This window comes from Alternaria alternata, assembly GCF_001642055.1.
Source record: "Alternaria alternata strain SRC1lrK2f unplaced genomic scaffold CC77scaffold_26, whole genome shotgun sequence".
Taxonomy (NCBI): domain Eukaryota; kingdom Fungi; phylum Ascomycota; class Dothideomycetes; order Pleosporales; family Pleosporaceae; genus Alternaria; species Alternaria alternata.
This window is the reverse complement of record NW_017306215.1, coordinates 200407-226190: the sequence shown is the minus strand read 5'-3', so window position 1 is coordinate 226190 and position 25784 is coordinate 200407. Positions and strand designations below refer to the sequence as shown.

General features: G+C 52.1%; 10 protein-coding genes across 10 annotated transcripts; 4 read left to right on the top strand and 6 right to left on the bottom strand.

Annotated features, from left to right (window-relative positions):
- Window positions 1-2546: 2546 nt before the first annotated feature.
- On the bottom strand, window positions 2547-4265 carry CC77DRAFT_1066202 (hypothetical protein; the record flags this gene model as incomplete). The annotated part of the gene is made up of 1 exon (XM_018528883.1): window positions 2547-4265. One exon carries the CDS (start codon window positions 4263-4265, stop codon window positions 2547-2549), a length of 1719 nt encoding a protein of 572 aa, XP_018380732.1.
- A 558-nt stretch (window positions 4266-4823) lies between these two features.
- Window positions 4824-6964, bottom strand: CC77DRAFT_946882 (DUF1446-domain-containing protein; the record flags this gene model as incomplete). The annotated part of the gene is made up of 6 exons (XM_018535110.1): window positions 4824-4894; window positions 4945-5649; window positions 5698-5976; window positions 6026-6240; window positions 6288-6792; window positions 6844-6964. 6 exons carry the CDS (start codon window positions 6962-6964, stop codon window positions 4824-4826), a joined length of 1896 nt encoding a protein of 631 aa, XP_018380731.1.
- A 1435-nt stretch (window positions 6965-8399) lies between these two features.
- Window positions 8400-9782, bottom strand: CC77DRAFT_922289 (hypothetical protein; the record flags this gene model as incomplete). The annotated part of the gene is made up of 1 exon (XM_018533733.1): window positions 8400-9782. A coding segment is annotated over one exon (1383 nt), but the record flags the coding sequence as incomplete, so codon positions are not given.
- Window positions 9783-10515: 733 nt separating this feature from the next.
- CC77DRAFT_1013254 (FAD/NAD(P)-binding domain-containing protein) lies at window positions 10516-12255 on the top strand (the record flags this gene model as incomplete). The annotated part of the gene is made up of 4 exons (XM_018523822.1): window positions 10516-10552; window positions 10602-11200; window positions 11261-11789; window positions 11843-12255. The coding sequence occupies 4 exons, from the start codon at window positions 10516-10518 to the stop codon at window positions 12253-12255; spliced, it is 1578 nt and encodes a 525-aa protein (XP_018380729.1).
- Window positions 12256-12720: 465 nt separating this feature from the next.
- CC77DRAFT_947073 (hypothetical protein) lies at window positions 12721-13523 on the top strand (the record flags this gene model as incomplete). The annotated part of the gene is made up of 2 exons (XM_018535119.1): window positions 12721-12838; window positions 12925-13523. The coding sequence occupies 2 exons, from the start codon at window positions 12721-12723 to the stop codon at window positions 13521-13523; spliced, it is 717 nt and encodes a 238-aa protein (XP_018380728.1).
- Window positions 13524-14636: 1113 nt separating this feature from the next.
- CC77DRAFT_459172 (amino acid transporter) lies at window positions 14637-16860 on the top strand. Its single transcript, XM_018531777.1, has 4 exons — window positions 14637-15171; window positions 15232-15425; window positions 15517-15909; window positions 15967-16860. Exons 1-4 carry the CDS (start codon window positions 14986-14988, stop codon window positions 16796-16798), a joined length of 1605 nt encoding a protein of 534 aa, XP_018380727.1. The 5' UTR covers window positions 14637-14985; the 3' UTR covers window positions 16799-16860.
- CC77DRAFT_459118 (hypothetical protein) lies at window positions 16861-19318 on the bottom strand. Its single transcript, XM_018531776.1, has one exon. The coding sequence runs from the start codon at window positions 18816-18818 to the stop codon at window positions 16923-16925; it is 1896 nt and encodes a 631-aa protein (XP_018380726.1). The 5' UTR covers window positions 18819-19318; the 3' UTR covers window positions 16861-16922.
- A 17-nt stretch (window positions 19319-19335) lies between these two features.
- On the bottom strand, window positions 19336-20351 carry CC77DRAFT_999568 (mitochondrial succinate dehydrogenase cytochrome b560 subunit D). The gene is made up of 2 exons (XM_018536566.1): window positions 19911-20351; window positions 19336-19859 (listed from the first exon to the last, which is right to left on the bottom strand). The coding sequence occupies exons 1-2, from the start codon at window positions 20324-20326 to the stop codon at window positions 19694-19696; spliced, it is 582 nt and encodes a 193-aa protein (XP_018380725.1). The 5' UTR covers window positions 20327-20351; the 3' UTR covers window positions 19336-19693.
- A 225-nt stretch (window positions 20352-20576) lies between these two features.
- Window positions 20577-22419, top strand: CC77DRAFT_1025053 (hypothetical protein). The gene is made up of 5 exons (XM_018525993.1): window positions 20577-20759; window positions 20813-20938; window positions 21002-21079; window positions 21129-21823; window positions 21872-22419. The coding sequence occupies exons 1-5, from the start codon at window positions 20595-20597 to the stop codon at window positions 22260-22262; spliced, it is 1455 nt and encodes a 484-aa protein (XP_018380724.1). The 5' UTR covers window positions 20577-20594; the 3' UTR covers window positions 22263-22419.
- A 1367-nt stretch (window positions 22420-23786) lies between these two features.
- Window positions 23787-24807, bottom strand: CC77DRAFT_1035027 (14-3-3 protein epsilon; the record flags this gene model as incomplete). The annotated part of the gene is made up of 5 exons (XM_018526915.1): window positions 23787-23900; window positions 23957-24027; window positions 24079-24320; window positions 24388-24694; window positions 24747-24807. 5 exons carry the CDS (start codon window positions 24805-24807, stop codon window positions 23787-23789), a joined length of 795 nt encoding a protein of 264 aa, XP_018380723.1.
- Window positions 24808-25784: the final 977 nt, after the last annotated feature.

Here is a 25784-nt window from a genome sequence, read left to right as displayed (position 1 = left end):
CTGGCGAGCCACACCAAACTCTATTCGCCCTCGTAGGTCCCAGCCGAGCCCATGATGCATCACTCCCACCCACCCGCTGCCTTCGTTACCGATAGCGAGGTTCGGCCGCCGCAGCATCTTACATGAGAGCGAGCCCGTCTGCGCCACTATTTCCGCCTGTCACTACGCCGTCTCGTTTTTTACCACTCTCTCGGAAAATCTTCGCCCGCTGCCAACCAACAAGTCGCCGACTGACTCTTGCTCGATACTCCACGCGCTCCGGTGCTAGCAAAAATCATGGATGGTGGAAATGTCAAGGTTTGCCATGTTGCTGATCTCCATGTCATGATCGAGTCAAACTTTTCGCCTGGATTCACGACATGTTTTGGACTCGCGCACTAGCCGCCCATCTGCCGGCCCAAGTCTGTAGGCGGCAGGGTAGTCGGCAACACCGTTTGTCTGGTCCTTCGACGTGTTGGTGGCGTGGATGTGACCAACCGTTCGGATTCCTTTCCCAGCAAACAAACGATGGATTACTCAAATTGGACATCAGCTCTTACTCGGGGAAGCGAGGCGACAAGCAAGGGCGCACCTTTGGCATCGAATCAGTTGCCGGCTGTTGCCTGGCTGGCTGAAGAAGGTACATCTGATTCGGTGGGCTTTGATTCGATGCAATTTGACCTTCGGTTCGCGTACCGGACGCCTCGCAGGAACCGTAAGGTTTCCCGCACTAGTTCCTACTACCACACTACGCTTTTCCCTGAAGTCTAAAAGCACACCGTACTCGTCGTTCTGGAACAATTTCCTCAACGGGAGAGAAACCGCGGCCAGGCCACGCCGTTCCGACTTGGCACCGCTGTCATGACGTCCTCTCGTAAGTCTACCATTTCCACCTCACCCCGAGGCCTTCAACACACAACTCCCTCCAAAATGATGAGCAACGCTGGGGCCATAAGAGTTCCTCTCTACTTCTTCCGTCATCTCGATGGGAAGCGGATCGCAGGAACAGTGCTTTCAAACACCAGCAAAATATTCTACACCAAGAATCTTCTCAACTTTCCTGAACCATCGCTGTTATTACAACGACACTCTCACATATACACTTTACCTCCACTTATGATCGGAAAGGGTCCAATGCTAATGATTGGATCAGGGGACAGAACTCCGGATCTAGTAGCATTAAGTCGCTGCTAGTCAGAAGCCCGGAAAGCTTGGTAAGGAGGTTAGTGCGGTGGAGTGTGAGAGGGGTCTTGCTAAGATCTAGTGGCTTAGTACAATACGGGCAAGACTGGAGGTTGGAGATCGCTATCGTGAAGAGGGTCCTCTGGATCGTCAAAGTGGAGTCCATTCGCGCAGGGCAAGACGAGATGACGCGATCACGGTAGTTATGCACGGAAAACGACGCGACTCGTACGAACGAACAAACGACCGAACAGCTAGGTAAGATACGCGTTACGCGCTACCCGAGGTCGGTCTTTTCGGAGCAATGGGTATACATCGGTAAGTACGGTACGTATACAGATGATCTCCATTCCCTCGTATCTCCGGCCGAAATTCCCAGGCCGTGTTCGCATCGCATCGTGCGATGCCACAATGTCGCAATCTCCCATGACACGCGTAGCCATCTCTCCAAGGTAACTAGCTTGCTCCGCGGAGGAATTTGGAGTAACTTCCGTGGTAAATTGGAGTAAGTTAAATGCCGATGCGTGGCGCTCACCGGTAGGTTTCAAATCGTTGTGTAACATGGCAGTCACGTTTTTTTCTTTTCTCCTTTCGCACGCCAAACGACCTTTGTGAGTCCGCTTCTTCCACTATGTGGAGTAGCGCCGGCATTCCTGGGACGCCCGTCTCCACGCCTATAAAGCCCGTCATCTCAAAGCCTGTTTGAACTAGGAAGCTCGTAAAGCGCAACACCTGCCTACCGTATATATGTAACTTCCCATACCTACATACCCCGCCTGCTCCCGAACGTGATGGCTACGCGAGTAGCAAATCGGTACAAATTAGCCGCGCTTTCCTGCCATGCTGCATGTGCATCTGACATGGACGAAGGAGCAGAAGCGTTTGGCGAGGGCTTTTTCGTTTTCCGCATGAGACCTTCTAGCTGTCGATCTTCGCTCCCGTTAGTGCTTAGGTCTAAACTAGGTGAGAAGTTAGTTCGCTGCTTAGTACTCCGACGTGGGTAAGTTTGGGGGCTAATAGGAAATGAGGTTGATTACCGAAGGCTTTCCTTTGTTTTTTCTGGTGGCGCTTTCTTGTCTGCCTCGTTTAGATTAATGTGAGGTATACACTGTGTGGGTATGCCCAGGCAGACGCGTACTCTTTATTGCCTAGTCACGGATATTGTAGGGCAAAAGGAAATAAGATGAGGCCGTGCATGGAAATGATGCTCCGCGGGCTTTTTGGTCTAATCGGTGTAAGATATATCCATTATGTTTTAACTATCACGTTGATTGGAGGACTGCAGCACTTAAGGTACAGCAAGTCTTGGTGTTCCCGTGCGTACAAAACCTTCATCCCGAGTACAGGGTGAATGCATCAAAGCCTCCTCACCGATGATCGTGCGGTCAAAGGCAAAGGGATCGAAGACACTTAACAAGGTCATCAAACGTCTCATGACCCCAGCTTGTCGGTTGAGTGATGCTTCTGAACCCATCCAACGTCCCGTATGGTCCCCACACTCTTGCCTCGACTGCGTTGTGCAAAGCGGTAACATCCATCATATTCGAGACATCTACCACGTCCCCACAAGCATGCTCCGATCCCTGGTGCTCTCCCTGGATGGTGGCTCTCACAGGAAGGCACTGCTCATCGAGCCAAAATTCGACTGTGCTCCAATAGGACTCTGGGGCTGTTTTGTCCATGAGATCCTCCAAGAATACTAGAGCATAGCTCCGAATCTCACCTAGTGTCGTGACATGGACATTGTCACTACAATCGCGTACGCGAACTATGATTGTAGTACCGGGCGGGAAGATTGCAGTGGTACACAGGAGATCCCATGCGTTGATCTGGATGTGGTTGGCAGTCGGGAACTGCAGAATGATGGTCGGCTCATTCCCATGATCTTGAGCCGCCTCAATCGGAGTACAGTATCTCATAGGATTGTAAATCCAGCAATCTCCGGAAGATTCTGCGATGCGACGCTCAAGTACTCCATACATTGTCTTTGTAGGCTGCGAAGTATCAGAACCTAGGATAAGGGTGAAACGAGCTTTAGAAAGGAAGCATGGACGGATCATGCCGCGAAGCCGTTTATTGACGTTGAGCAAGCCGAACTCATGTCCATGCGTGATTCCAGTATCGAAGTTGTAAGTGGCTTCGTGGTTGGCAAATGCAAGTTCAGCGATATCAATGATGATCTCGGCAGGTAGGTCGAGCAGACTCAATGGACTTGGCAGAGGGGCGAGTTCGTATGTCTTGATGTCTTCCAACAACTGGAACTCGCGGCAGACGTTGGCTCCAGAACCGGTCTTCCGATATCTAATGGTACCTTGGAGGCCGTCGGGGTCCACATAGACCTGTTGAAGCAAGCGACGTGTTCCCTTCAGACCTAAACAATCCTTGTTTCCCAGCTCATGCAAAATGTTAGTGATCCCCTCGCACTTGGCGTCTATTGTTTTCGGCGATTGAGTATCTGGACATGGAACGTACCACCTGGATTCCCATGTGTGCTCGAATCTGATTGATATATTGCTTGCGAAGTCATTCCAGATGATGTCGAGTAATCGCAGAATTGCCATCTTTTCATAGAGTGCTTCGTAGACATCGATTTCAAAGTTAAGATGGTCGTCTTGTAATTCGGGTACACCTATGTCGATGGTAACAGTACGTAATCCTGAAAGACAGGACCCGATGTCTTTGATCCATCCTATGCACGTCTTGACAGGACTGATGGTATGATGTTTGTATCGATCTCTCTGTTGTAGGCTGTACTGGAATCGAAAGACGTTTCGGCCGTAAAGAATACCCAGTGCCTCATGGTAGATCTGACGGCAGGTATGAATGATGGCAGAGCTTCCCGTGAAGTTGCTAACCCTGCTTACAGCGTTGTCACTGTAGTTGATTTTGCTACTGTGGTTGATTTTGCCACTGTAGTTCATTTTGTCACCGTAGTCGATTCTCGCCTCGATAGTGATGGATCGACAATCTACGAGTAAATACTCATAGACCTGGTTGCGAAGTTCCGGCGGGATACCGAGTAATGAAGCTGTACCCGGGTCGTCGGACCGAGAGTACACTCGTGCGATCCGGCCACGCACAGGTTTTCGGATCGGAAAGTGCATGGCTGCGGTGAGATGTAAAAGTTCGGTTTCCGGGTGACTCGCCAAATGACAATGATTACCACTGGAGCTGTTTAAGAAATGTAAAGATACGATAGCTTGAACGATAGAAATAGACTCACCTAGTGGCCGTAAGCTTTACTGCATGCACGTGTGAGCGCAATGTATCGTGGGAATCGTTTACAAGATGACGATAACGGGTCACAGAGAGGTGAGTGGCAGTGTCCAGAAAGTCGTAGTGATATGGAAAAGCTTAAGCTTGGACCCTTATGATTGAGAAAGGAAAGAGCAATGACTGTTGCACTAAAACACGGACCGCACTCACCTTCACTGCATCAATATGAAGTGGCGCTTCTCAGATACATGAAAAACAATGAGCTGACAGTGAGGCTTCGTGTTAGGAGAGACATAAAATCAAACGTCACATGAGAAGCACTTAGGGACACTCACGTACACCCCATCACCACAGCTAGGTAATTCGAGTCAAAAGGCTCAGATCTCGGTAAGGTGATTGCGTTACTCGCAAGCAACTGAAAGTCTTCACTTTCTATGGCTATGTGATTAGATACGGCCACGATCCAAGAACTTCTTCGGCAGATCCACAGTCTTCGCACGCATATACTCCATAGCATCTATACATTCGTCAGCCACAATCGCTTCAATAATCTCATACGCCACTTACTCTTTCCCAAAGTATCATACGAAGAACACGTATTATAACCCCCATCCCTCAAGTGGTCATGCAGCAAAAAGTGCACTGATCGAATCCCTGCAATCTCAAAGCGATCAATCGGCTTGCCGCTATACTCATGCTTCCCAAGAAGCTCTTTGACACGCTCGATCGTCATGAAAGAACGCAGCCAATCCCACTCATCGTCGTGGCGGACGAAAAAGCCGCAGTTGCAGTCTGATGCCTTGTCACCAGACCGGCCAGCGACGATGTAACCCAGCGGTGCGCGAACCGTTTCACCGAACGACGAAAGATCAACTGGTGACGAGGTCTCATACGAGGCCTGCTGGCGCGGATGTTCTTTCGTGATCTTAGGTGGACTGAGATTGGTGACTGTTCTGTCGCCGTACATGGTATGTACGCGCAAGGGCAGTTGGTCTTGAGGGAGAAGTGAGACCCAGTAATCGTAGTATGGTTTCGGCGCAATCTGCCGCAGGTCGTTGGAAAGCGACAGACCAGGAGCTGATTGGAGGAAGACTTCAAGACACCAGCGATTGAATCCGTTGGGGACGTCTGGCCGTACCAACTCGGGATCAGAGGTTTGAGCAAAGATCCGGAAGTCGACCGTTGCTACGTCCTGGTTGTGTGCATCGATTGGTGATGAACCATTTTGATGGAATCTGAGCGTTTTGAAGCGGTTGACGTTGTCTCCCATGGCTGATCATCGTTAGTTTGATGATGTGATAATGATGTGAATGCGCCTACCGTATCGAATCTGATCTTCGGTGATCTTGCACTTCTCCTCTATATCGAGACCACACACAAACATATGCCACTCGCATTGCCAGCCGGCTGGGGCAGTGATACCAACCTTAGTCGTAGGTGGTGGGGGAAAACCTTTCACCCCCGTAACACGTACTAGGTCCTCGCCTACTTGCTCCATCTTGACGTCCGTGATATCAGCTGTGACATCACAGTTGTAGTACAATGGTCCTTGTATCTCATACAGCAGCTGCGAAGTGCATGTGCCGACAGTGACGCAACCTGGACGTGTCAGCCGCATAAAGTCACGAGCTGGAAAATCAACGCCTACCTCCAGTATCCTTCTCTTTCGCAATGTTGAAGCTGCCGTCATACTCTACTTCTGCGATAGGGAAGCCCATGTTGATGTGCTTGCCTGTCTTCATGAGATCTTTGAACATCGAGTAGTATCCTCCTGTGACGTAGGCTGAGCACTCAACTAGATGGCCAGCGATGAGCGCTCCAGCAAGTTCATCAAACTGGTCGTTCTTCCAGTCATGCCACCACCTGATCATGTCAGCTGAGTCACTGGTGACGGTAGTAAGGCAACTCACGCCGCAGCACCGATGACTGGCGCAGCATCCGCAACTCTTCCGGCGAGCACTATATCGGCGCCTTGTCTGAAAGCTTCTGCTATGCAAAGACCACCCAGATACGCCTGAGCGCACACCGGTTCCATCCCCCACTCCTCGAGCTTCTTGCCATGCATCAGACTTTCAAACTTCTCCCCCTTCTTGATCAGACTATTGACCTGTCCCGTCACATCATCGCCTTCGATCCATGCTACTTTGAGATGACTAGCGCCCTGCTTCTCCAGTATATCCACTACAACCTCAGCGAGAAGTTCAGTGTCTGAAGCGCCGGCATTCACGGCAAGCTTCGTCTTGTTCTTGACTAGGTTTGGTACTGCCGGTTCAAAGCATTGAATAAATGTGTCAGCGTACATGGCGCTCTTCTTACGCTCCTCCAGACTCATAGTGCCATTGTTGCTCTTCGTAGACTTTTGCTTTACTTTTCCACTACCGTGTACAGTCATGGTCATTTCGGATAGCCAGTCGCCTGGTTCAGTCAGTTTAAGATCATACATATCCGCTTGTCAGGAAATCCTACCCATTACGACATCAACTTCTGGGTCGCCAGCCATACGTGTGATAGCAAGAGAACGGTCCGTGAAGCCACCAGAGCATCCTGCGATGCGCACAGCGCGTTTGCGATCAGTAGAGGGAGACATTTTCACTCTTTTAGGATTCGGCGCCATGTAAAACTCGTACAACTCAAGGAATTATTAATTTTTCTTATGACGGAAGGTCTCGAAGCTATATACCAGGTCGTTCAGATACGCTCTTCCGAGATAAGGCAAGCCGTCAAAAAGGTACCTAGGTAGCAGGGCCGTTACCCTGGACTTACCCAATGACGGCTCTGAAACCAAGTAGTGCGACCTCCATGTCATGTATCGAGGGCTACTTGCGGATAATCTTCAACGAAGGAAGACGATTTCCTGTACGCTTATGGCGGGGTTGCGGGGAAGGAGGCGGATGTGAGCGCACAAAGCTGTTCAACGCTCAGAACGCAATTTCGCGGCGCCATCGCCAACGATATATGTTCTAGGCGACATCTTTCCGAATGCACTGTCAAATTCGTGAAGCCAATATGAGCGTGGTTAACTCTTGTGGTTTGAAGGCATGAGTAGGACAGTGACTTGCCATGTTTGCAATTCGGTTAATGACTCATGCTATGCTCAGGTCATGACTCGACAATGTCATTAGTGCTAGGATGCCTTTTCTCGACATGACCATTCTGGTCAATGCATCTCTCAGTGCCACTATCATAAGAAGGCATCCAAGATCCCCTGCAAACACTCACGGCGCCAAATTCTCGATCACAAGCCATACCATCTCAGGGTTTACTTCCTCCGGAATAAATCCTCTACCCTTGCCATTACCTCTGGCCTCCTTCCTAGCACTTCTCCTCTCCCTCCTGACCTCCTCTCTTGCCTCACGCCACTCCTTCTTCGCAGTCAAACGCTCTTTTCTCAACACTTTCCTCTGTGCTTTATACTCCTTCTTGGCTTCTATCCATTCTGGATCTTTCTTTAGCTTGGATTTGGATTTGGCTTTGGCTTTGCCCTTTCCCGTGTTGTCCTCTTTGTTCAGAGTGTGCTTAGCTTTCAACACACGTTTCTTCTGACGGTGTTGTTTCTTCAAGGTACGAGAGCGTTCCTTGAGGTGGTGGCGAGCATCGCGGATGGAGAGTTTGCGCGCACGTGCTAGATCCTTGTCCACGCCAGAGAAGTCTTCGTCGTCGTCGGAATCAGAATCTGAGTCTGAGTCGGAAGAGATCGAACTGTCTGATGACATGGATGATGTATCGTCATCATCGTCGCTGTACAGGTCCTTTTCCTTGGCTTTTCCCTTACCCTTGTCGTCTATGGTCGTCGAGACAGAGTATCCTGGAGTATTGACCTTGCTCTTCTCGTCTCCATACAGCACGCCCGACTCTTGACCTGCTGGAGCGTGGTAGGCAGGCGGGAGGTCATCGTTTTGTGCTTGTTGATACTGTTGACCCGATGTTGTGCCTTTAACTTGGGAGCCATTACCGCTCCCACTTCCACTCGCCATTTTGCCCACATCAAGCCCAAAAGCATTGGCGCGTTTTCCAAACTCTACACCCCAATCACCCATGCGTTTGCCGAATTGTTCACCAATCTTGCCCAACTCTTTTCCCACTTCTGCCCACTCGTTTCCACGCCATTCGCTTCCGCGACCACGACCGCGAGAGGGCATACCTCGTCTGCCAAAAGGCCCGTTGCCTGGAGCTCCGAATGGTCCTCGGCCTGGCATACCAAAGGGCGAACAATCGCCCCCACGTTGCCCTCGAGGATGGCGAGTTCCAGATTCAGGAACGGAATGAGGCGGGTCTTCATGTCCCAAATCCCTGTTCTGTCCCGACATGTGACGACCAGTACCAGAAGAACTCTGTGCAGGAACTTTCCAACCTTCGAACCGCTCACTCAACTCATACAACTTTCGTACCCTCTCACTCGGCGCCGGGACATTCTCGACGTCGAGCGCTTCAATCCAGGGATATAATTGCTGTGCCCTCCATTCAGCTGTTACAGTTCTGTCCGCCAATTTGATTAGGACAGTACTTTTGTGCCCCATGGGAATGGGCAATTGTTCGAGAAGCGCAGTCTCGCTGCGGAACGACACAATGAGACCTCTTGGCGCAAAGAACGCTTCGTTCGCGCCTCGAATGTAATCGTCCACCGTAGTTGAAGAAGTGTATCCATGCGCTGGCATGTCCAACAAGTCTCTGGCTGTTGTCTTCGTGATAGTACATAGGACTTGTAGACCGTAAAGAAAATCGGCGAATTCATCAGGTTTGATCGAATGATGATTCAACACTTCGGCGTAGGCGACTAGGAACGTTGAGATTTCGTCTGCACGCCGTGCTGGTCCGGCAAGTTCAGGTATCGCGATGAGACGGTTCAAATGCGGTGCATACTGCGCTGCGGCATCTGGCTCTCGATGCACGAATTTCAGGGCTTGGTCAAGTAAACTGGACGCACTAGACTTGGAATCAAACTCGCTGTGCACTCGTCCAACTGTAATGCTCTCACTGGTGCTGACATGCTGCACAGGTACACTGGTAGCTTTGTCGCTCGTATGATTTGCATAGTCTGGCGCTTGTTCCCGCTCGTTCGCAGGATCTGGTTCACCTCTTACTCGATACTCCCATACTTCGGGCTCATTAGGACCTTCGTTGGAAGTGATGCGGTGGGCTTCGATCTGGCTTGGGTCTACGGGCGCTATGCCGTTGCGTGTATCGTGAACGGCCTGGTCTTGCGCTTCGTCGTATGATGGTGGCAAATCTTCGTAATGTGGACCTCCGGGGCTATGGATGGGGGTTGGCTCAAAGTCGTTATCAGAAGAGTCAGCGACTGACATTGCACTTGGGGTGGAAGCGACGTTAGGCCGTGATTGTGCCGATGGGGGTGGTGGTCTGGAGTTGAAATCGCCATTGGCGGGGTATGATGGTGGGCCAGCCATGGTCGGGAAGGTATAGGGAGTCAGATTTAGTCCAGTATAGGGATGAATGGTTGAAAGTTTGAAACTCTATAGCAGTCTTCTTGATGTGTAGAGAAGAACTAGAGGCTTGCTCATATGTCTTGTCGATACTCTGCTAGCCGCGTAGAGCTGAACGGAAAGCTGTTGCCTTATGCGAGATGTCCAATCGCAACTTTAAGCTCAGAACCACGCGTTATTTCCAGGGCTAACAGGCGTCCAGTCAAGCAGAAGAGCTTGTCAAAGATGACGCGTTAGTAGGGGGAAGGCCGCAGCACATGCGTGAGATGCACTACATCGGTGGGCTGTGAAGTGGGGCCGACGCCACATCAACTCTTAGTTGACCGTGGCGGTGTAACCGATTCCAACAGATCAAGCTTTCGCGAAGCATACCGATTCAGATTGATGGAGAAACATGCGTATCATGCGCTATAGAGAATACTTGAGAGTTGGAATGGTATTGGTGTCACAAGTGCGCAGCGTGAGAGTTTGCTTACTCTTTCGCCCCGTGCGGCCCGCCTAACAATTCGCCCATAAGACCCACCAGCCGCCATGTCGGGCCATTTCACTTTGATCGTGAAGCTTGTCACGGTGTATTTTAACATCAGCCAAAACAATACGAACGTCTTTGAGTTTAGCACTACCACTGTGTCCCTCTGAAAGGACGGGTGACGACAGACGTACAGAGCGCCAACAGCACATCTGCGCGACTGTCAGCATGGACAGGGCCACAACTGTAGCCGTGATAGGTCTAGGTAAGATGCCTTGTGTTTGAGATGGCAAAACCAGCGACTGAACTTTTAGGACCGGCCGGCCTCGTAGCACTGAAGAACCTCAGAGAGGAAGGTTTTCACGCCACAGGCTTCGACCGCAATGAATACGTTGGCGGTCTTTGGCAGTACTCAGCGAAAGAGCAGACCTCGGTCATGGAGACAACTAGGGTTAATATATCCAAGGAGAGAGGCTGCTTCACCGATTTTCCCTTCCCGGAAGATGTCCCATCACACCCTGCAGCTGCACAAGTACAACAATACCTAATAGACTATACAAGACACTTCAAGCTAGGACCGTATATGCGACTCAGCACTTCCATCGAGCAGATCACATTCAACGAGGGGCGGCAGCAATGGGTCTTGAATATTCAAGGTGGGGATGAAGAGTACTACGACAAGGTCGTCGTAGCGATTGGCGGCATGATCGGAAAGGCCAATCTTCCAGTTGTGGAAGGCATTGAGAGGTTTGCTGGGTCTAGTGTACACTCCCAAGGGTTCAAGCGGCCGAAAGATTATGAGAACAAAAGAGTCATGGTCGTCGGCTTCAGCAATAGTGCGGCGGACACAGCTACGCAACTCGTAGGTATGGCAAACAAGGTATATATGGCGCATCGGCATGGAGCTCGCATTGTATGTTCAATAGTACGGCCTAAAATCGCGAGTATTTTGATACTGACTCTTAACCTATAGCTCCCACGGCGCATCAAAGGCGTCCCGATTGACCATACGCATAGCCTACGTCTCTTCACAGTCCAAAGCCTGATCCTGAAATACTTTCCGCATCTCGGCGAACGTCTATTCGACAAATTTATTAAGAAAATGCAAGACAAGAGTTTCAAGATCCGTCCTGAGTGGCGCTTCGAACATGCAGGCAAAGTACCCGTAGTGTCTGATACCCTAATCCCTTGTCTCGAAGACGGTAGCATCTCCTCGGTCGCAGGAATAAGACGCGTTCTAGGCGCCACTGAAGTGGAACTGCAAGACGGAACTAGGCTTGAAGTCGACGCTATAATCTGGTGTACAGGATACGCATCAGATTTCAGTATGATTGAGCCTCGCTTCGATCCCACATGTCGTCCCCAGCAATGGCTTGATGCTCCCGGATCGAATGGAAAGTCGCTTTTCCGTCTATATCATAACGTCTTTTCACTGGAAAAGCCGGATAGTTTGGCGTTCTTGGGCAATGTTTCTATAACACTTGGTGGATTCCCCATTTTTGGTACGTGGATTGAGATGTAACGTGCAGGCGAAGCAGATGCTGACGGTGAGCAGATATGGCATCTATGGCTGTAGCCCAAGTCTGGGCGGGCAAATCCAGTCTACCATCGCTTTCTGCCATGAATTTCGCCGTTGGCAAGCATCATATGTGGTTGGCCGACTCGGCGAAGCGCATTCCCAACGTGTCACCAGGGCAATGTGAGGCAAGTGAGTGGGTAAGGGCTATGGACCATCTTGCCGGTACGGGTGTTAACGAGTACCTGGGATATGGGTGGAAAGGCTGGCTTTTCTGGTTACGCGAGAGAAGATTTTGCAATCTGCTGATGGGCGGTATATGGAGTCCGTCCATACATCGTGTATTCAACACGGGGAAGAGGAAGTGCTGGGACGGAGCGAGGGAGGCCATCGAAAGAGTCAACGAAAGGGTTGCTATGATGAGAGAAGAAGCGAAGAAGAAAGCAGTTTGAGGTTGGATGGAGTCTTGGTTTCGCGAATACACTGGAGCGTGCTCGAATGTTCCTTGGTGGTGAGCTTCCCCACCCATGACGCCAGGCTGTATCACCGAACTTACAGGCGGTAACCTTTGGCACCACGCAGCACAGCGCATATATGCTCTGCGGCAAGTACGTGGATGTTTATCGCGTTTTCATAATCTATCAAGCTAGTATTGCACACTCTAAACTGGGTTGTCTGCGTTGTCAAGGTGACGTGTAAGGGTCAACCTAGGTTACCATCTCATAAGGCTGGAGTTTAACCAATCGCACGGGCCGTTGCACGACAGCTGGGGAAGTCGCAACGGGCGACATCTAATTTCGATTTCTTTCCACGATCGCCACCCCGCAAACACTGAACGCATCGATTCCTCGTTCTACGGCCAGAGGCAGATTGCCCGTTGCCTACACCGAAACACGACACACCAAACAGCAACCGGCATGGCGACCCAGACGCTACATGGCAGTTGCGCCTGCGGCAGGAACCGCTATGTTATCGAGATGCCGAAGCAGCAGATTGGGCAGGCAGAGCTGCGATACGACAACACTTCTGCGTCGCGTAAGTACACGGCGTGTTTGCTGTGCGGCTCATCTATCCCTTTTGATGGGTCACGTCATGGGCTCTCGCTAACAACAATACAACAGGACACCACTCGGCCAACCCTCTCACACTATGGCTTCGCGTACCTCTGCCCTGGTACACCTCTGCGACATTTGCGCAATTCCTCGACGAAACCCCTATGAGCATCAAGCGCAGCTTCACCTCCCCGTATACCCCGAATAGCCGCCGTCAATTCTGCGGATACTGCGGTACTCAGCTCACATCATGGAACGAGCGAACGCGCGACGAGGCCGATCACATCTCCCTGACAGTCGGCAGCTTGCTGGACGAGGACCAGGAGATGCTGGGTGAACTCGGCTTCCTGCCCAGTAGCAGCGAAAGCAGCGACGACGAAGTGTCCGTTGCTGGTCCCTCAAGGACGACTGACCGCTCGCGCTCCGTCGCCCGTTCAGAACCACAGTCTCGCGGTGCGCCTTGGTTCGAGGAGATTGTGCGCAACACTCGTTTGGGCCGCTTCAAGCAGCAGCGCGGTGGACACACTGAGAGCGGCGTGCACGTCGAGTGGGAAGTCACCGAGTGGACTGAAGGCGACGACGGCGACGACGAGGGCAGCGCCACACCCAGCAAGCGGAAGATCGGCGATGTGGACGGTACTGACGATACCGAGATGCGCAGCGCATAAGCCTGTCGTCTCTTCCTTTCATATGCGGAATGACATGGACATGGATGTGGAAATGTCACTAGAATTGGCTTCGCTCACGCGTGGATGGGGACGAAACGTATGTAATCATCGATCCTCTGGCAGAGCGACACGGACTTGGAGTTGCAGGTGCGTTTATTTTGTGTACAGTATTCGAAAGTGCATCTTGCAGCGATGCAGCAATTTACCTTCTTTTTCGTCCAGTACATCTCGCCGGTCTCTTCTGGTCATATCATGCTTTCATTCTGCACCTCTCTTATACGTCCAGAGTCAATGCATCGCAAGTTGTCAATTGGCAGGAACGATCAGGGCCATTAAGACGCGTGGGGGATAGTGCAGACATGCCATCCTAGCGCGTAAGCGGCAAAGCCTCCGGAGGCCGCCTTCCGCTGTGTAGACACCACTTCCTAGGACCCCCAAATGTGTGGAGAACAGCCATCACCTCAACCACAATCACGCAAGCCCTCAAAATCACCCTGACAGCATTTCAAATTTGTCTTCTGATCATACTCCGAATCGCATGCAAAAAAAATTCACTTATCGTGCCTTACGCCACTGTGTTACTCCAAAAGTCTCCGCAACCCCAAATCAGCATTCGCGTATCTCCCGCTTACATCCACCAGTCTTGTCTCTTATTGGCCAGATGCGCATCCTGTTCCTGCACCATATACCCGGGATCACTTATCTTGCACCCTGGGCAGCTCAGCTCCGCCTCAGCGCCTTATCAGTACTGCACACGACATAACACGATTAGTGTTCCCTGACCCGTCTCCACGGTTCTCCTGCGGAGTTGGCTACTGCTTGCACGTTACACCATGGATGTTGGCCCGACTCTCTTTAGACGCGCCTGCTGCCCCGTCTGTCTTGCTGGGGCTTTTCTGGCGTGACCGGGGCGTAGAGCGGACGGCAATGCTAGATGCGTTGCTTTATCTCCGAGCGCTGTCAGTCGCTTAGCATACATACTTACGTGTAAGTGACAGTGTTGTGGTTGACACAGCAGAGATAGAGGCGTCCGAAGCCGCTGTCTTGCATGGCAGATGGGGCGTCATAAGAGTACGATGCAAGTGAAGAAGTGTTTTTCTCGATTGTTGTACTACTTCACTGTCGTTGATTCTGGACACTGTCTCGCGTTGCCCGCGTCGTCCTCTCTTCGTGCCGTTCCTGACTTCTCTTATCTCTGGGCGGACATTTGCTGTACGATTGACAAGCAGGGCCGTTTGATCTGCGATCGATACGCTACTCCACTGATTCCTTCCCCATAAGGCTGGTAATCTACGCCTCCGTCCTCCCGTGTCTGGGCAAATCAACGACTATTGACATCAAGACATTCTTATCGCTTTTTGTATATCCTCGTTGCCCACCACCTCCCTCCTGGAAAACGAATTGCAGAGCAAAAACGACTATAGCGCGGTAGCCGGCGCACTGCCATCATCGATCGCCGACCATGGATATGGAAAAGAAGTCTTCTGAGAAGTCAAGACCGGAAGTCGACCAGGCCACGGGCGACGTGGGCGAAGTCTTGAATGCTTCGGGTCACAAGCAGGAACTGGAGCGCAATTTCAGCCTGTTGAGCATTTGCGCAATTGGTATCACTACAGGAAATGTTTGGGCGGCGTTGGGAGGATCTATTGTTAGTACCCTTTTCTTTCCTGGCATAATGTATAGGCTACGACATGCTAATCATGCTTAGGTCATCGCGCTCTACAATGGCGGCCCGGCAGGTGTCATTTACGAATTCATTGCTGTCGCATGCTGTTACTTCATGATAGCGGCTTGTATTGCCGAGATGGCTTCTGCTATCCCTTCGTCGTCGGGTGTTTACCACTGGGCTAGTGTGACAGCAGGAGCGCGGTTTGGTAAAGTCATCGGCTTTTACGCAGGATGGTAGGTTCGAAGCATCACTCCCACATCTGCCGGGCATCTTGCCACCGACTTGGGAAGTTGTATGAGAAAAGGCAAAACTAACACCGCACAGGTGGAACGCTCTGGGTTGGATCTTCGGAACTGCGTCAATATCCTCCATCCTCGCCAACCAGGTCATCTCCATGTACGGCCTCTTCCACCCTGGCTATGCCTTCGAACGCTGGCACGTTTTCATCGTCTACCTCATTATCACTTGGATCGCCTGCTTCATTGTCATGTTTGCCAATCGCGCCTTACCCAAACTCACAAACATTGGTCTGTTCTTTATCCTAATGGGCGTCTTCATCACCATCATGGTATGCGCCATCATGCCTAGCAGAAGCGGCAAGGGATATGCAAGCAACGAGTTTGTGTGGCGCGACTGGCAGAATCAGGCAGGTTGGAGTAGCGACGGCTTTGTGTTTTGCGCTGGCATGCTGAACGGGGCTTTCGCTGTGGGGACGCCGTAAGTCGAGATTCTCGTCAAGGAAGCACAGTGTTGTAGTTGCTTACAAACGAACAGCGACTGCGTCTCCCATCTCGCGGAGGAACTCCCCCGCCCCCGAACCAACATCCCCAAAGCCATCCTCGCCCAATACACCGTCGGCTTCATAACCGCCTTCCTCTACCTCATAACAATCTTCTACTCTGTAAACGACCTCGACTCCCTCTTCACAAACCCTTGGCCCTTCCCCCTCGCCGAACTCTACCGCCAAGCTACAAACTCCCACGGCGGCTCCCTTGGCCTCTTACTCGTAATCTTCATCCCAACATTCTGTACAAACATCGGTTGCTACATAACCTCCGGCCGCATGCTATGGACCCTAGGCCGAGACGACGCAACTCCATTCCCCCGCTGGGTCGGCAAAATCGACAAGAAGTGGGAAAACCCGTTCAACGCGACCTTGGCGTGTGGTGTCATCAACACGATCCTGGGTTGCATCTACATTGGTTCGTCGACTGCCTTCTCCGCCTTTGTCGGCTCCTTCATCGTGCTGTCGTCAATGTCGTACCTCGCGTTCATTCTGCCCAACATCTTGACTCGCCGCCGCCACGTTATCAAAGGTCCTTTTACCATGCCTAACCCGTTGTTTTACACGGTGGCCAGCGTAGCGTGTGGGTACATGGTTGTATGGATACCGATCTACTGTTTCCCATTTGCGGTGCCGTTTGATACTACGACGATGAATTATACGAGTGCGCTTGTGGGGGGCGTGACGATCTTATTGGGAGGTTGGTATGTTTGGATTAGGAATAGGGGATATGTTGGTCCAAGGCGGCTGGTGGAGACTTTGGGGAATGGGGAGACGACTATTGCGGGGACTGAGGGGAGCATTTCTGGGGAAAAGGTCTGAGGATAGTTTTGATGGTTTTTTAAATGCTTAATTAACAGAGAGTTTGCCTGTAAGAACAGTTCGATGTTGAGATTCGTGTGCTCTTGTGTCTGATAGATGGACATCTGGGAAATACGAACTACGATTACCAAATCACCTGCCAACTTGTTCGACTAAATCCAACAATCTGACTAAACGCCTCATCCCTCTTTTCCACTTCGTGCAGTATCCACTCATGCTCATCTCTATCGACGAGACGCAAGTCCTTATCGCACTCCTTGAGCACTTTGACCATCTTTTCCACATGTCGGTCTTGCTTCTCTAGATAGCCAATCCGATCATACGGAAGAGAGAAGAGGCCTTGGTGCAATGGACCCTTTGCGACAAAACGTACTCCTGTACGGTTCATGATGAGACGTCCTGGCGATCCATCGTAATGGCAGGAATACGAGGCAAAGTCCTGCCCTTCCGATAAGGCAGCAGCGTCAGGACTATTCGTATCCGTCAGGGTGGTCATGTTCGCGCTAGCATTCTGCTTCTCAGTGACGACGCGGAGACCTTCGGCTTGCATGTACTGAATTGCCCACTCAGCGTGCGTTGGAATATTCCAGAACAGACGTTTTGAAGGTGAGACGAGGAGGCGGTAGTTTGGGAAGTTGACGGAGATGGGGAAGAGGCAGAAGAAGGTGAAACCAGCGGAGAATGTGGAGACTTTGATGAGCAGCCAGAGAGGCGTGAAGACTGTGATAAGAATACCCGTAGCGAGGACTACAAGGACGGCTAGTGTGCGCGTTGGCTTTCTCCATTCGTAGAAGTTGCGGACGCTCTCGAAGAAGTTTGCTAGATCGGCTAGCTGAACCATGAGCCAGGGACCGAGATCTTGGAGGAGATCGTGCGCCCAGTTCTCATCGCCTTGTTTTTCGATGAACTCGGTGAGCGAGAGCGCTGTTCTCTCCACGTCTTCGCGGTGTTTGATATCTTCGCGGAGGTCCTCGATAGACTGTCCGTGCAAGCGACGTTCTGCGACCAGATATAATACTACTGACAGAGCACCTGGTAAAAGGAGGCTCAGATACCAAAGGACGATGTAAATTACGAGGTACTTCGTTGTCTCGACAGGGTACTCCCATCTGTACACACGACGGGTGGTCATGATGAACTCCTGGAACGGTGATGTCGCAACAATGAGGCGCTCAATGTTTGGCATGATTGTTTCCTTGGAGGGTGTCGGTGGATCAGAGCCGAATCCAATATACTGTCCACCGTACCGATGAGCGTAATAGTCTAGTAAGTGCGAGCCATAAGCTCTCCAGTCGGTAACGGTACGGCCTGCGGTATCCTCTTTTTCAAAGTCCGACCTAGGCTTCAGTACCGCTGTGTCGCGTGGTAGTATTCTAATCTTGGTAACATGTCGATCGAGCGACCATCGAACATAAGTACTTTGCCGCTGGTTGAGCATCTCAGCAAGATTCTCTTGAGCTTGCGCCTTCTCAGCTCCTGTCTTGGCCTGGTTCACAGCAGTCGCTACGTTGACCAAATCCACCTCCCGGCCATGAGGAATTTCGCTTACAGCTATGTTTGCTGCAACTTCTTGATTTCCCTGACACCATCCTGCAGATTTCACCGTGTCGATCGGGTTGTGTAAAAGGTCCTTCAGTGTGTGCTTCTCCGATGCTGTAGACTTGTGGTCAAGGCGTGAGTTCGATTCCTTTATTTCGGTAGTATCAACAAGTACTATCGAATCTGGATCGGGCTCCTCAGCCTCATCTTCTGGCTTTGCGATATGCAGGGTCTTTCTAATCTTGACACCGGCATTATGTCTCTTCTGCCGAACCTTGTTGACTATCCTGCTAGTAGACGACGTGTTTGACGAAACATGATCCTCCGTACTTCTGTTGAGATCGTGTGAGTGAGGTATGTCGTCACTGCTACTTCCGGAGTGGTTTCCGGGTAGTTCAATTTGCCCTTGGTAAGTGATGTGTGATCGATCGAGCCCGATGTTCAGTTCGTCGACCTGAATGAGCTCTTTCTGGATATCCATATGGGTGGTGGCGCAGGGCGTCGGTTAGTTATGCGCGACGTGCGTAGGCTGCATTACTAGGTGTTATTAATGTAACGATAATGTTCGGGGACTGGATGAGTATTTGAACATTCCCATCCAGCAGATCAAGTGCGAGTGAATATATGAGGGCCGTCATCGCGCCTTCCTTCGAGTGCGCGGCGGCCTTCGTTTGCTGAACCAGCGAGCACCGCGGAGCAGAGTGCCACGACGTCATTGTGTCAGGCGCTACCATCGAAATGAACTCGCGGCTGTATGAGACAGGAAAAGCTGAAGGGAAACTTGGTAGCTGTCTGTTGCCTCCGGGATTGGTGTTGGTGTCCGAATGAAGTCTAGAACTTTGTTAGTACCCCGATTGCCTGATAATCCTGGATGGTGGACCTGTCGGCACGGAAGGCGCACCCAACCATGAGGCGGGGCGAGGCTGCACATGTCAGCAACTTCACATCGAGTGATTGACATATCAGAAGCAAAGCCTATTATACCACAAGGCTTGAATCTCTGTCGAACAAGATCGCTTTTCCAGAGGCGTACACTAACCAATGTCTATCGTTTTTGCTCTATTGCCAGAAATCGTAGGTTTATTTACGCACTCGCCCCCAGAAAGCCCCAGCCTTCAAGTCATGAGCCTACGTTAAGTGCATCAAAATTTCCACTATCAGCAGGAAAGTGCTCCAAGCGACTAGAATCAACCTTGATTCTCAATATTTGCAAGCTCTGTTCTGATACTCATCACAAGAGCAGTCAGTCAGTCAAGAGAAACGGGAAATGACATAATCACTCTACTCCGTGGTCCAGTAGTTGAATCAAAAAAGACATGTCCCTCTGCATTTGTATTACAGGTCCAAAATATATATCTATGCGTGCCACAACCTCGCGACGGCCTCGGTGATACCAACATCGTTTGTCTCGAAAGAGTAGAGGGCAAGACCCAGAGCGACAGTTCCAGCGCGGAGAGCCCACATGGCGGCTGTTCGAGTCTTGGGAACACGCTTGGAGGGGAAGTAGTCGATGATGCAGGACCTGCATGACGTTAGCCACGGTAACCACTACAAACGCTTCCAATCAACATACTCGAAGCCAATGTGCGAGTGGACGACCAGAAGGGCGCAGAGAATAGAGTCGGTGAGCGGGTTCAGCGATCCAGCCGCGAAGGGGGCAATGGTCAAGGGAATCAGACCAGCGGAGACGATCCTCTCGAAGCTCCAGTGGTAGCTGCCGTGGGCGTAGTCGGGGTCTGGCACTGGGACTGGGTCGTTGGTGGTTCCGATGATCTTCTGGGGCAGCGGCGGCAGGATCTGGTTGCGCTGGGTAGCGTGGAAGGCGGCAATGCGCGTGGACTTTTGGATGGCGGAGCGCTGGAATGCCGGGCGAAGTTGCTGGACGAGCGGGCGGTTCATGGTCGATGTCGCAGTGGACAGCATGCGCTGCGACTGCTGGACTGGCGGGCACGCTTGCCTGAGGAGACCGGGACGCATGACGGAGGCCATTGTGTGCTGGAGGTTGGAGGTCGAGGTCGAGGAGGTCGCTGCGATGCAATATCGGAACGACTTGGATGTTGACGACAATGCCTCGGATGTCGATTGCTGACGTCCCTGCTGCGCTCATTGGCTGGCGGTGCAGGCCGGGAAATCCCGTGATCGCAGATTTGACGAAACTCATCCACCTCACCTAGGCCAAGCTGCAGCTGGACGTCGATACATCCACCCCAACCCCATCTAACCAACTCCCATCCCCCCGCCACAGCGAGCAGACGCAATGGCTTCCCGCCGGCTCGCCCTCAACCTGCAGCAGAGCATGCGCTCTCGCTCCGCCATCAACGCCGTCAAGTCCTCGCGAGCCTCGCCTCTGACCCGCGGCCTGGCCACGCCCGTTGCCTACGGCGCGAAGACTGAATCCACTACCCTCGGAAATGGCTTCACGGTAGGCCCGACGCTGTAGCACTCTTCACGACTGCAATTGACCCATGCACCCAGATCGCTACCGAGCACTCCCCATGGGCCCAGACGTCGACCGTCGGTGTTTGGATCGACGCAGGAAGCCGCGCAGAGACGGACAAGACCAACGGCACTGCCCACTTCCTCGAGCACCTTGCCTTCAAGGTACGACATCAATGGCAATGGCCGGGACAAATGGCAATGAAGCAGGACTGATGCTTGGCACAGGGAACCCAGAAGCGCACCCAGCAGCAGTTGGAACTCGAGATAGAAAACATGGGCGGACACTTGAACGCCTACACCTCGGTACGTCATAGCCACAAATCTCAAGTGAACGCACAATTAATCCAACCAGCGCGAGAACACCGTCTACTACGCCAAGGCCTTCAACAACGACGTCCCCGCCGCCGTCGACATCCTCTCCGATATCCTCCAAAACTCCAAGCTCGAGGCCCAGGCCATCGAGCGCGAGCGTGATGTCATCCTCCGCGAGCAGGAGGAGGTCGACAAGCAGCTCGAGGAGGTCGTCTTTGACCACCTGCACGCCACTGCCTTCCAGGGCCAGCCCCTCGGCCGCACCATCCTCGGACCCAAGGAGAACATCCAGAGCATCCAGCGCGCCGATCTCGAGAACTACATCAAGACCAACTACACTGCCGACCGCATGGTCCTCGTTGGCGCTGGTGGTATTCCCCACGAGCAACTCGTCGACCTCGCCGAGAAGTACTTCGCCAACCTCCCCTCGGAGCCCCAGGACTACTCTTCCAAGTCTGCCGCTGCCGAGCAGAAGGCGAAGCCCGACTTCATCGGTTCCGAGGTCCGCCTCCGTGACGACACCATGGGCACTGCCAACATCGCCATTGCCGTTGAGGGTGTTAGCTGGAGCGACCCCGACTACTTCACTGCGCTCGTCACACAGGCTATCGTCGGTAACTGGGACCGCGCCATGGGTACCTCCGACTACCTTGGCAGCAAGCTCAGCAACTTCGTCTCGCAAAACGCTCTGGCCAACAGCTTCATGAGCTTCTCCACCAGCTACTCTGACACTGGGTACGTCACTCCAAAAAGTACATGAAGATATCTGCTAACACCTTCCAGTCTCTGGGGTATCTACCTCACCAGCTCCAACCTCACCCAGCTCGATGACCTCGTCCACTTCACTCTCCGCGAGTGGTCCCGCCTCTCCATGAACGTCACCTCCGCCGAAGTCGAGCGTGCCAAGGCCCAACTCAAGGCCTCTATCCTCCTCGCCCTTGACGGCACCACCGCCGTCGCCGAGGACATTGGTCGCCAAATCGTCACCACTGGTCGCCGGTTAAGCCCCGAGGAGGTTGAGCGCGTTGTCGGCCGCATCACAGAGAAGGACGTTATGCAATTCGCCCGTAACAGGCTGTGGGACAAGGACGTTGCTGTCAGTGCCGTCGGACAGATTGAGGGTCTGTTGGATTACAACAGGATCAGGAACGATATGAGCAGGATGCTGTCATAGACAACTACTTCTTCTTTGAGACAAGCAAGAGGGGTTGAGGAAGGAAAGTGTTTATAGTGCCATGCTGTGAGCGTTTTTAGACGGCAGAAACATTGTAGTTTTGTGTACACTTAGTCGATGAGTATTTTGACAAGGAAGATTTCAAACTAGCTGTGCCTCTTGAGTTGATGGTGCCTTCATCCCTCACACCCAGGAATACTGTCGTGCTCGGCCCTAAAGACATGAACCTGGCCCACGTCGCATCGAATGTACGTCTTCTGACCCATAATACTCTTCCACACGACCACATGATTGACGAAAAGCAATTGGGCAAAAGGTTCCCTCCTTGTGAACTGATCTGGTAGGTAGCACGAATAGATTCTACCCCAAGATAGACTTCCTCAGCCTCGTCATGAACTCGCCTGCTAACCCGCAAGCAGAGAGCCAGTGATGGAGCTCGGTATAGTCTGCAGTCCATGAAACGCTTCTTCGTTCTTTGGCAGAGTAGTCGTCTGTTGTATAGAAGACTTTGCCAACAACGACGACGACCAGTGCTTCGTATACCATGACTCGTATTTCAGCAGGGCAAATCCCATGAACCGGAAGGGAGTGAAGGCGGTCGTAACCCGGCTGATCCGTGGTGATATGAGTGAAGACGATCGTGTGCCCTGCTCATTGATGGTGGTGGTCGTCGTCTCTACCATCGGAGACAATGGTGGTTGTCGACAGTCTGGGCAGGTGGCGACAAGGTGACAGAGTCCATGGTTGCTGCTTGGCCATGCGAAATGTGTGTTGTCAGATCTGTTAGTCACGCGTGTAGAGCCAGTCCAAACTTTACTATCTTTCAAGAGAATAAGTCGAGTTGTCGAGATTGTGATCCGTGCCGAAATTTTGTAGAGCTGATGTATGTGTGTATACGTGTGTGTGAGAGAGGGAGAGACAGTCCGACTTCATCGGCACTGTGAAGAACGGCAGCCTAATGCCGTCAAGCACAAAGAGTGGCAGCAACAATAAGTCGCGGTCACGACTTCTCGCAAGCAGGTGCGTGACGTAAGCATCGCAATGTGAAAGGAGCATTCAGTTCGTAGCAATCATGGAACATCAATACTGAGCATTCGCCAAGCCATACCTCGACTAGAAAGTAAAACAAACTTAACAAGCGGATATCTTTGATTATAATCCTTGAAAAGATTGTAGGAATAGCAAAGCTATGATAAGTAGCCACCAGCCGCACTCTAGTCGCAAAGGAAGCATGTTGACATGTAAGTCGAGACTTGTATGGATAGAGAAGGGATAATAATGGGTGCCACAGGGGCAGGTGCGCATGTGTGACAAGACACATGGTAAGAAGATGTAGACAGGATTGAAAATTTGTAGTCTAAACAAAGCGCATACCCGGCCCTGAAGTCACACCTAGGATATACCCTTCATGCCACACTGAGAAAACGATGAATCTAGCCATCATTGACCGTTTGCTTACCAAGATGCACCATATCACCACTAAACCCCTGCCGTTTTTGCGTCTGTGTTATTGGTTTTTCGAATTTATGCCTTGGCGTCGGCGGGAGCCTCGCTGCTCTCAGCCTTGGGCGCGTCGGTGGCGGGCTCACCGGCGGGTGCGTCACCGGATGGCTCGGCCTCGGACGATGTCCAGAGAGTCTGAGTGGAGTTAGTACGCTGCATGTAGATGTAGAAAGGCGTGTATAAAGACTTACCAGGTTGTCACGGAGGAGCTGCATAATGAGGGTAGAGTCCTTGTAGCTCTCCTCGGACAGGGTGTCGAGCTCTGCGTTTTTGTTAGTCTTGTTCAGACATGGTTCTCTTGCCCTTCACGTACCAGCGATGGCGTCATCGAAAGCCTGCTTGGCGAGTTGGCAAGCCTGATCGGGCGAGTTGAGGATCTCGTAGTAGAAAACGGAGAAGTTCAATGCGAGACCGAGACGGATGGGGTGGGTAGGGGCAAGGTTGGAGGCGGCAACATCGGTAGCGGCCTTGTAGGCCTCGAGCGACTTGTCGGCGGAAGTCTTGCGCTTGTCACCAACGGCGAACTCGGCAAGGTAACGGTGGTAGTCGCCCTTCCTGGAAAAGAGAGAATGGTTAGCAAAGCTAGCTAGGTATTGTAGTGTGTGTATGTGTGGTGTCTTACATCTTGTGGTAGAAGACCTTGGATTCTCCGCTCTCAGCAGAGGGGATCAGGTGGCCGTCAAGGCACTCAAGAATGTCCTCGCAGATCTTGGCCAACTCGGCCTCGATCTTTTGGCGGTACTCCTTGATAAGAGTAACCTGGGTCTCGTTGCCCTTGGACTCCTCCTTCTGCTCGATCGAGGTGACGATTCTCCAGGAGGCGCGGCGAGCACCGATGACGTTCTTATAGGCAACGGAAAGGAGATTTCGCTCCTCGACGGAGAGCTCCTGGTCTGCAGAGGCAACAGCCTTCATGTTCTCGACCATCTCTGTCGTACGGGGTTAGAATACAATGCTGTGCCTCATTGTAGATGCGCTTACCCTCATAACGCTCGGCCTGCTCGGCCAGCTTGGCCAGGTACACGGAGTCTTCGTAACCCATTGTGATGTGTAGTCTGTGGAAATCGCTGTTAGCTGATGTGAACCGAGTTGGAGCGCGCAACAAGTGCGACCAGTGGTTATCGCAGTTGCTAAGCAGCAAGCCCGCCCCTCAATGTGCGCTACTGCCGTAATCGGAGAAAATGCCGTTTCGCTGTCTCTGCCGCTGTCGATTGTTTTGCTGCGTGTGTTGAGAAGTCGGAGAATGCGGCAAGTGGAGCCCAGCAATTGCTTGCGTAGCCTTTACACCTGGCAACAGGGCAGATGCGCGAAGAGGGGCGGCTCGAGCTATCACGGGTCTCCGAAAAGAGCGCCGATCCACGACACCCTCAACAACAGCGGCCAGGGGGGGTTGAGCGAGGGGCGGTCTCGATAGCCGGCTATGCTGATGGGAACGACGGGCGTTGTTTACCGCAGTCCAAGGCGCAAATTGCAGCTGTCCGCGAGTTCTTGGGCAGTGACGGAATGCGGTGGAGCACTTACGAAGAGAAAAGTTGGTACAGGGGAGGGAGTGTGCAGAAGCGTAGGTTGTTAGAGGCGGGGTGTGTGTTGTTGACGAGAAACGGAGTGCAAGTGTTTTGGTCGAAGGCGGCTTGTGGTTGAGTTATCAGAGGAGGGGACTTGAGAGGGAGAGAACCCGACTCGTCTTGGCGGCGATCACGCCTGCCTATCCTTGGTTTCACACGGCCCAGCCCAGAACAGGCGCGACCTTATGTTCTGACAGGCGAGCAGCGCCCGTCACCGCCTCAGCGGCCAAATCCTCACTTGCATAGTGCCTGCCATTATTTCCAGGCTTGTAGAGCCGCCTTGGGGGTGTTGCCTCCATGAGTCCCTGAACGGCATGCCCCGCAGTACACCCCTTCCATGACAGCTACAAGGACCAGCCTTCACCACGAGGATTGGGCATCACGTTTGCTTTTGTAGAGCCGGCATTGGCTCTGATCAGGCAGTGGGTACCATGACTCTTCTGTTCTGAACGTC

Bases quoted from the DNA above. Each gene is read 5' to 3' on its own strand.
- CC77DRAFT_459172 (XM_018531777.1), top strand. From the start codon at position 14,986: ATGGATATGGAAAAGAAGTCTTCTGAGAAGTCAAGACCGGAAGTCGAC. The intron at 15,172-15,231 runs GTTAGTACCCTT...AATCATGCTTAG, and splicing joins CGGCGTTGGGAGGATCTATT to GTCATCGCGCTCTACAATGG. The intron at 15,426-15,516 runs GTAGGTTCGAAG...AACACCGCACAG, and splicing joins ATCGGCTTTTACGCAGGATG to GTGGAACGCTCTGGGTTGGA.
- CC77DRAFT_459118 (XM_018531776.1), bottom strand. From the start codon at position 18,818: ATGGATATCCAGAAAGAGCTCATTCAGGTCGACGAACTGAACATCGGG.
- CC77DRAFT_999568 (XM_018536566.1), bottom strand. From the start codon at position 20,326: ATGGCCTCCGTCATGCGTCCCGGTCTCCTCAGGCAAGCGTGCCCGCCA. The intron at 19,860-19,910 runs GTATGTTGATTG...AACGTCATGCAG, and splicing joins CACTCGCACATTGGCTTCGA to GTCCTGCATCATCGACTACT.
- CC77DRAFT_1025053 (XM_018525993.1), top strand. From the start codon at position 20,595: ATGGCTTCCCGCCGGCTCGCCCTCAACCTGCAGCAGAGCATGCGCTCT. The intron at 21,080-21,128 runs GTACGTCATAGC...TAATCCAACCAG, and splicing joins ACTTGAACGCCTACACCTCG to CGCGAGAACACCGTCTACTA. The intron at 21,824-21,871 runs GTACGTCACTCC...AACACCTTCCAG, and splicing joins ACCAGCTACTCTGACACTGG to TCTCTGGGGTATCTACCTCA.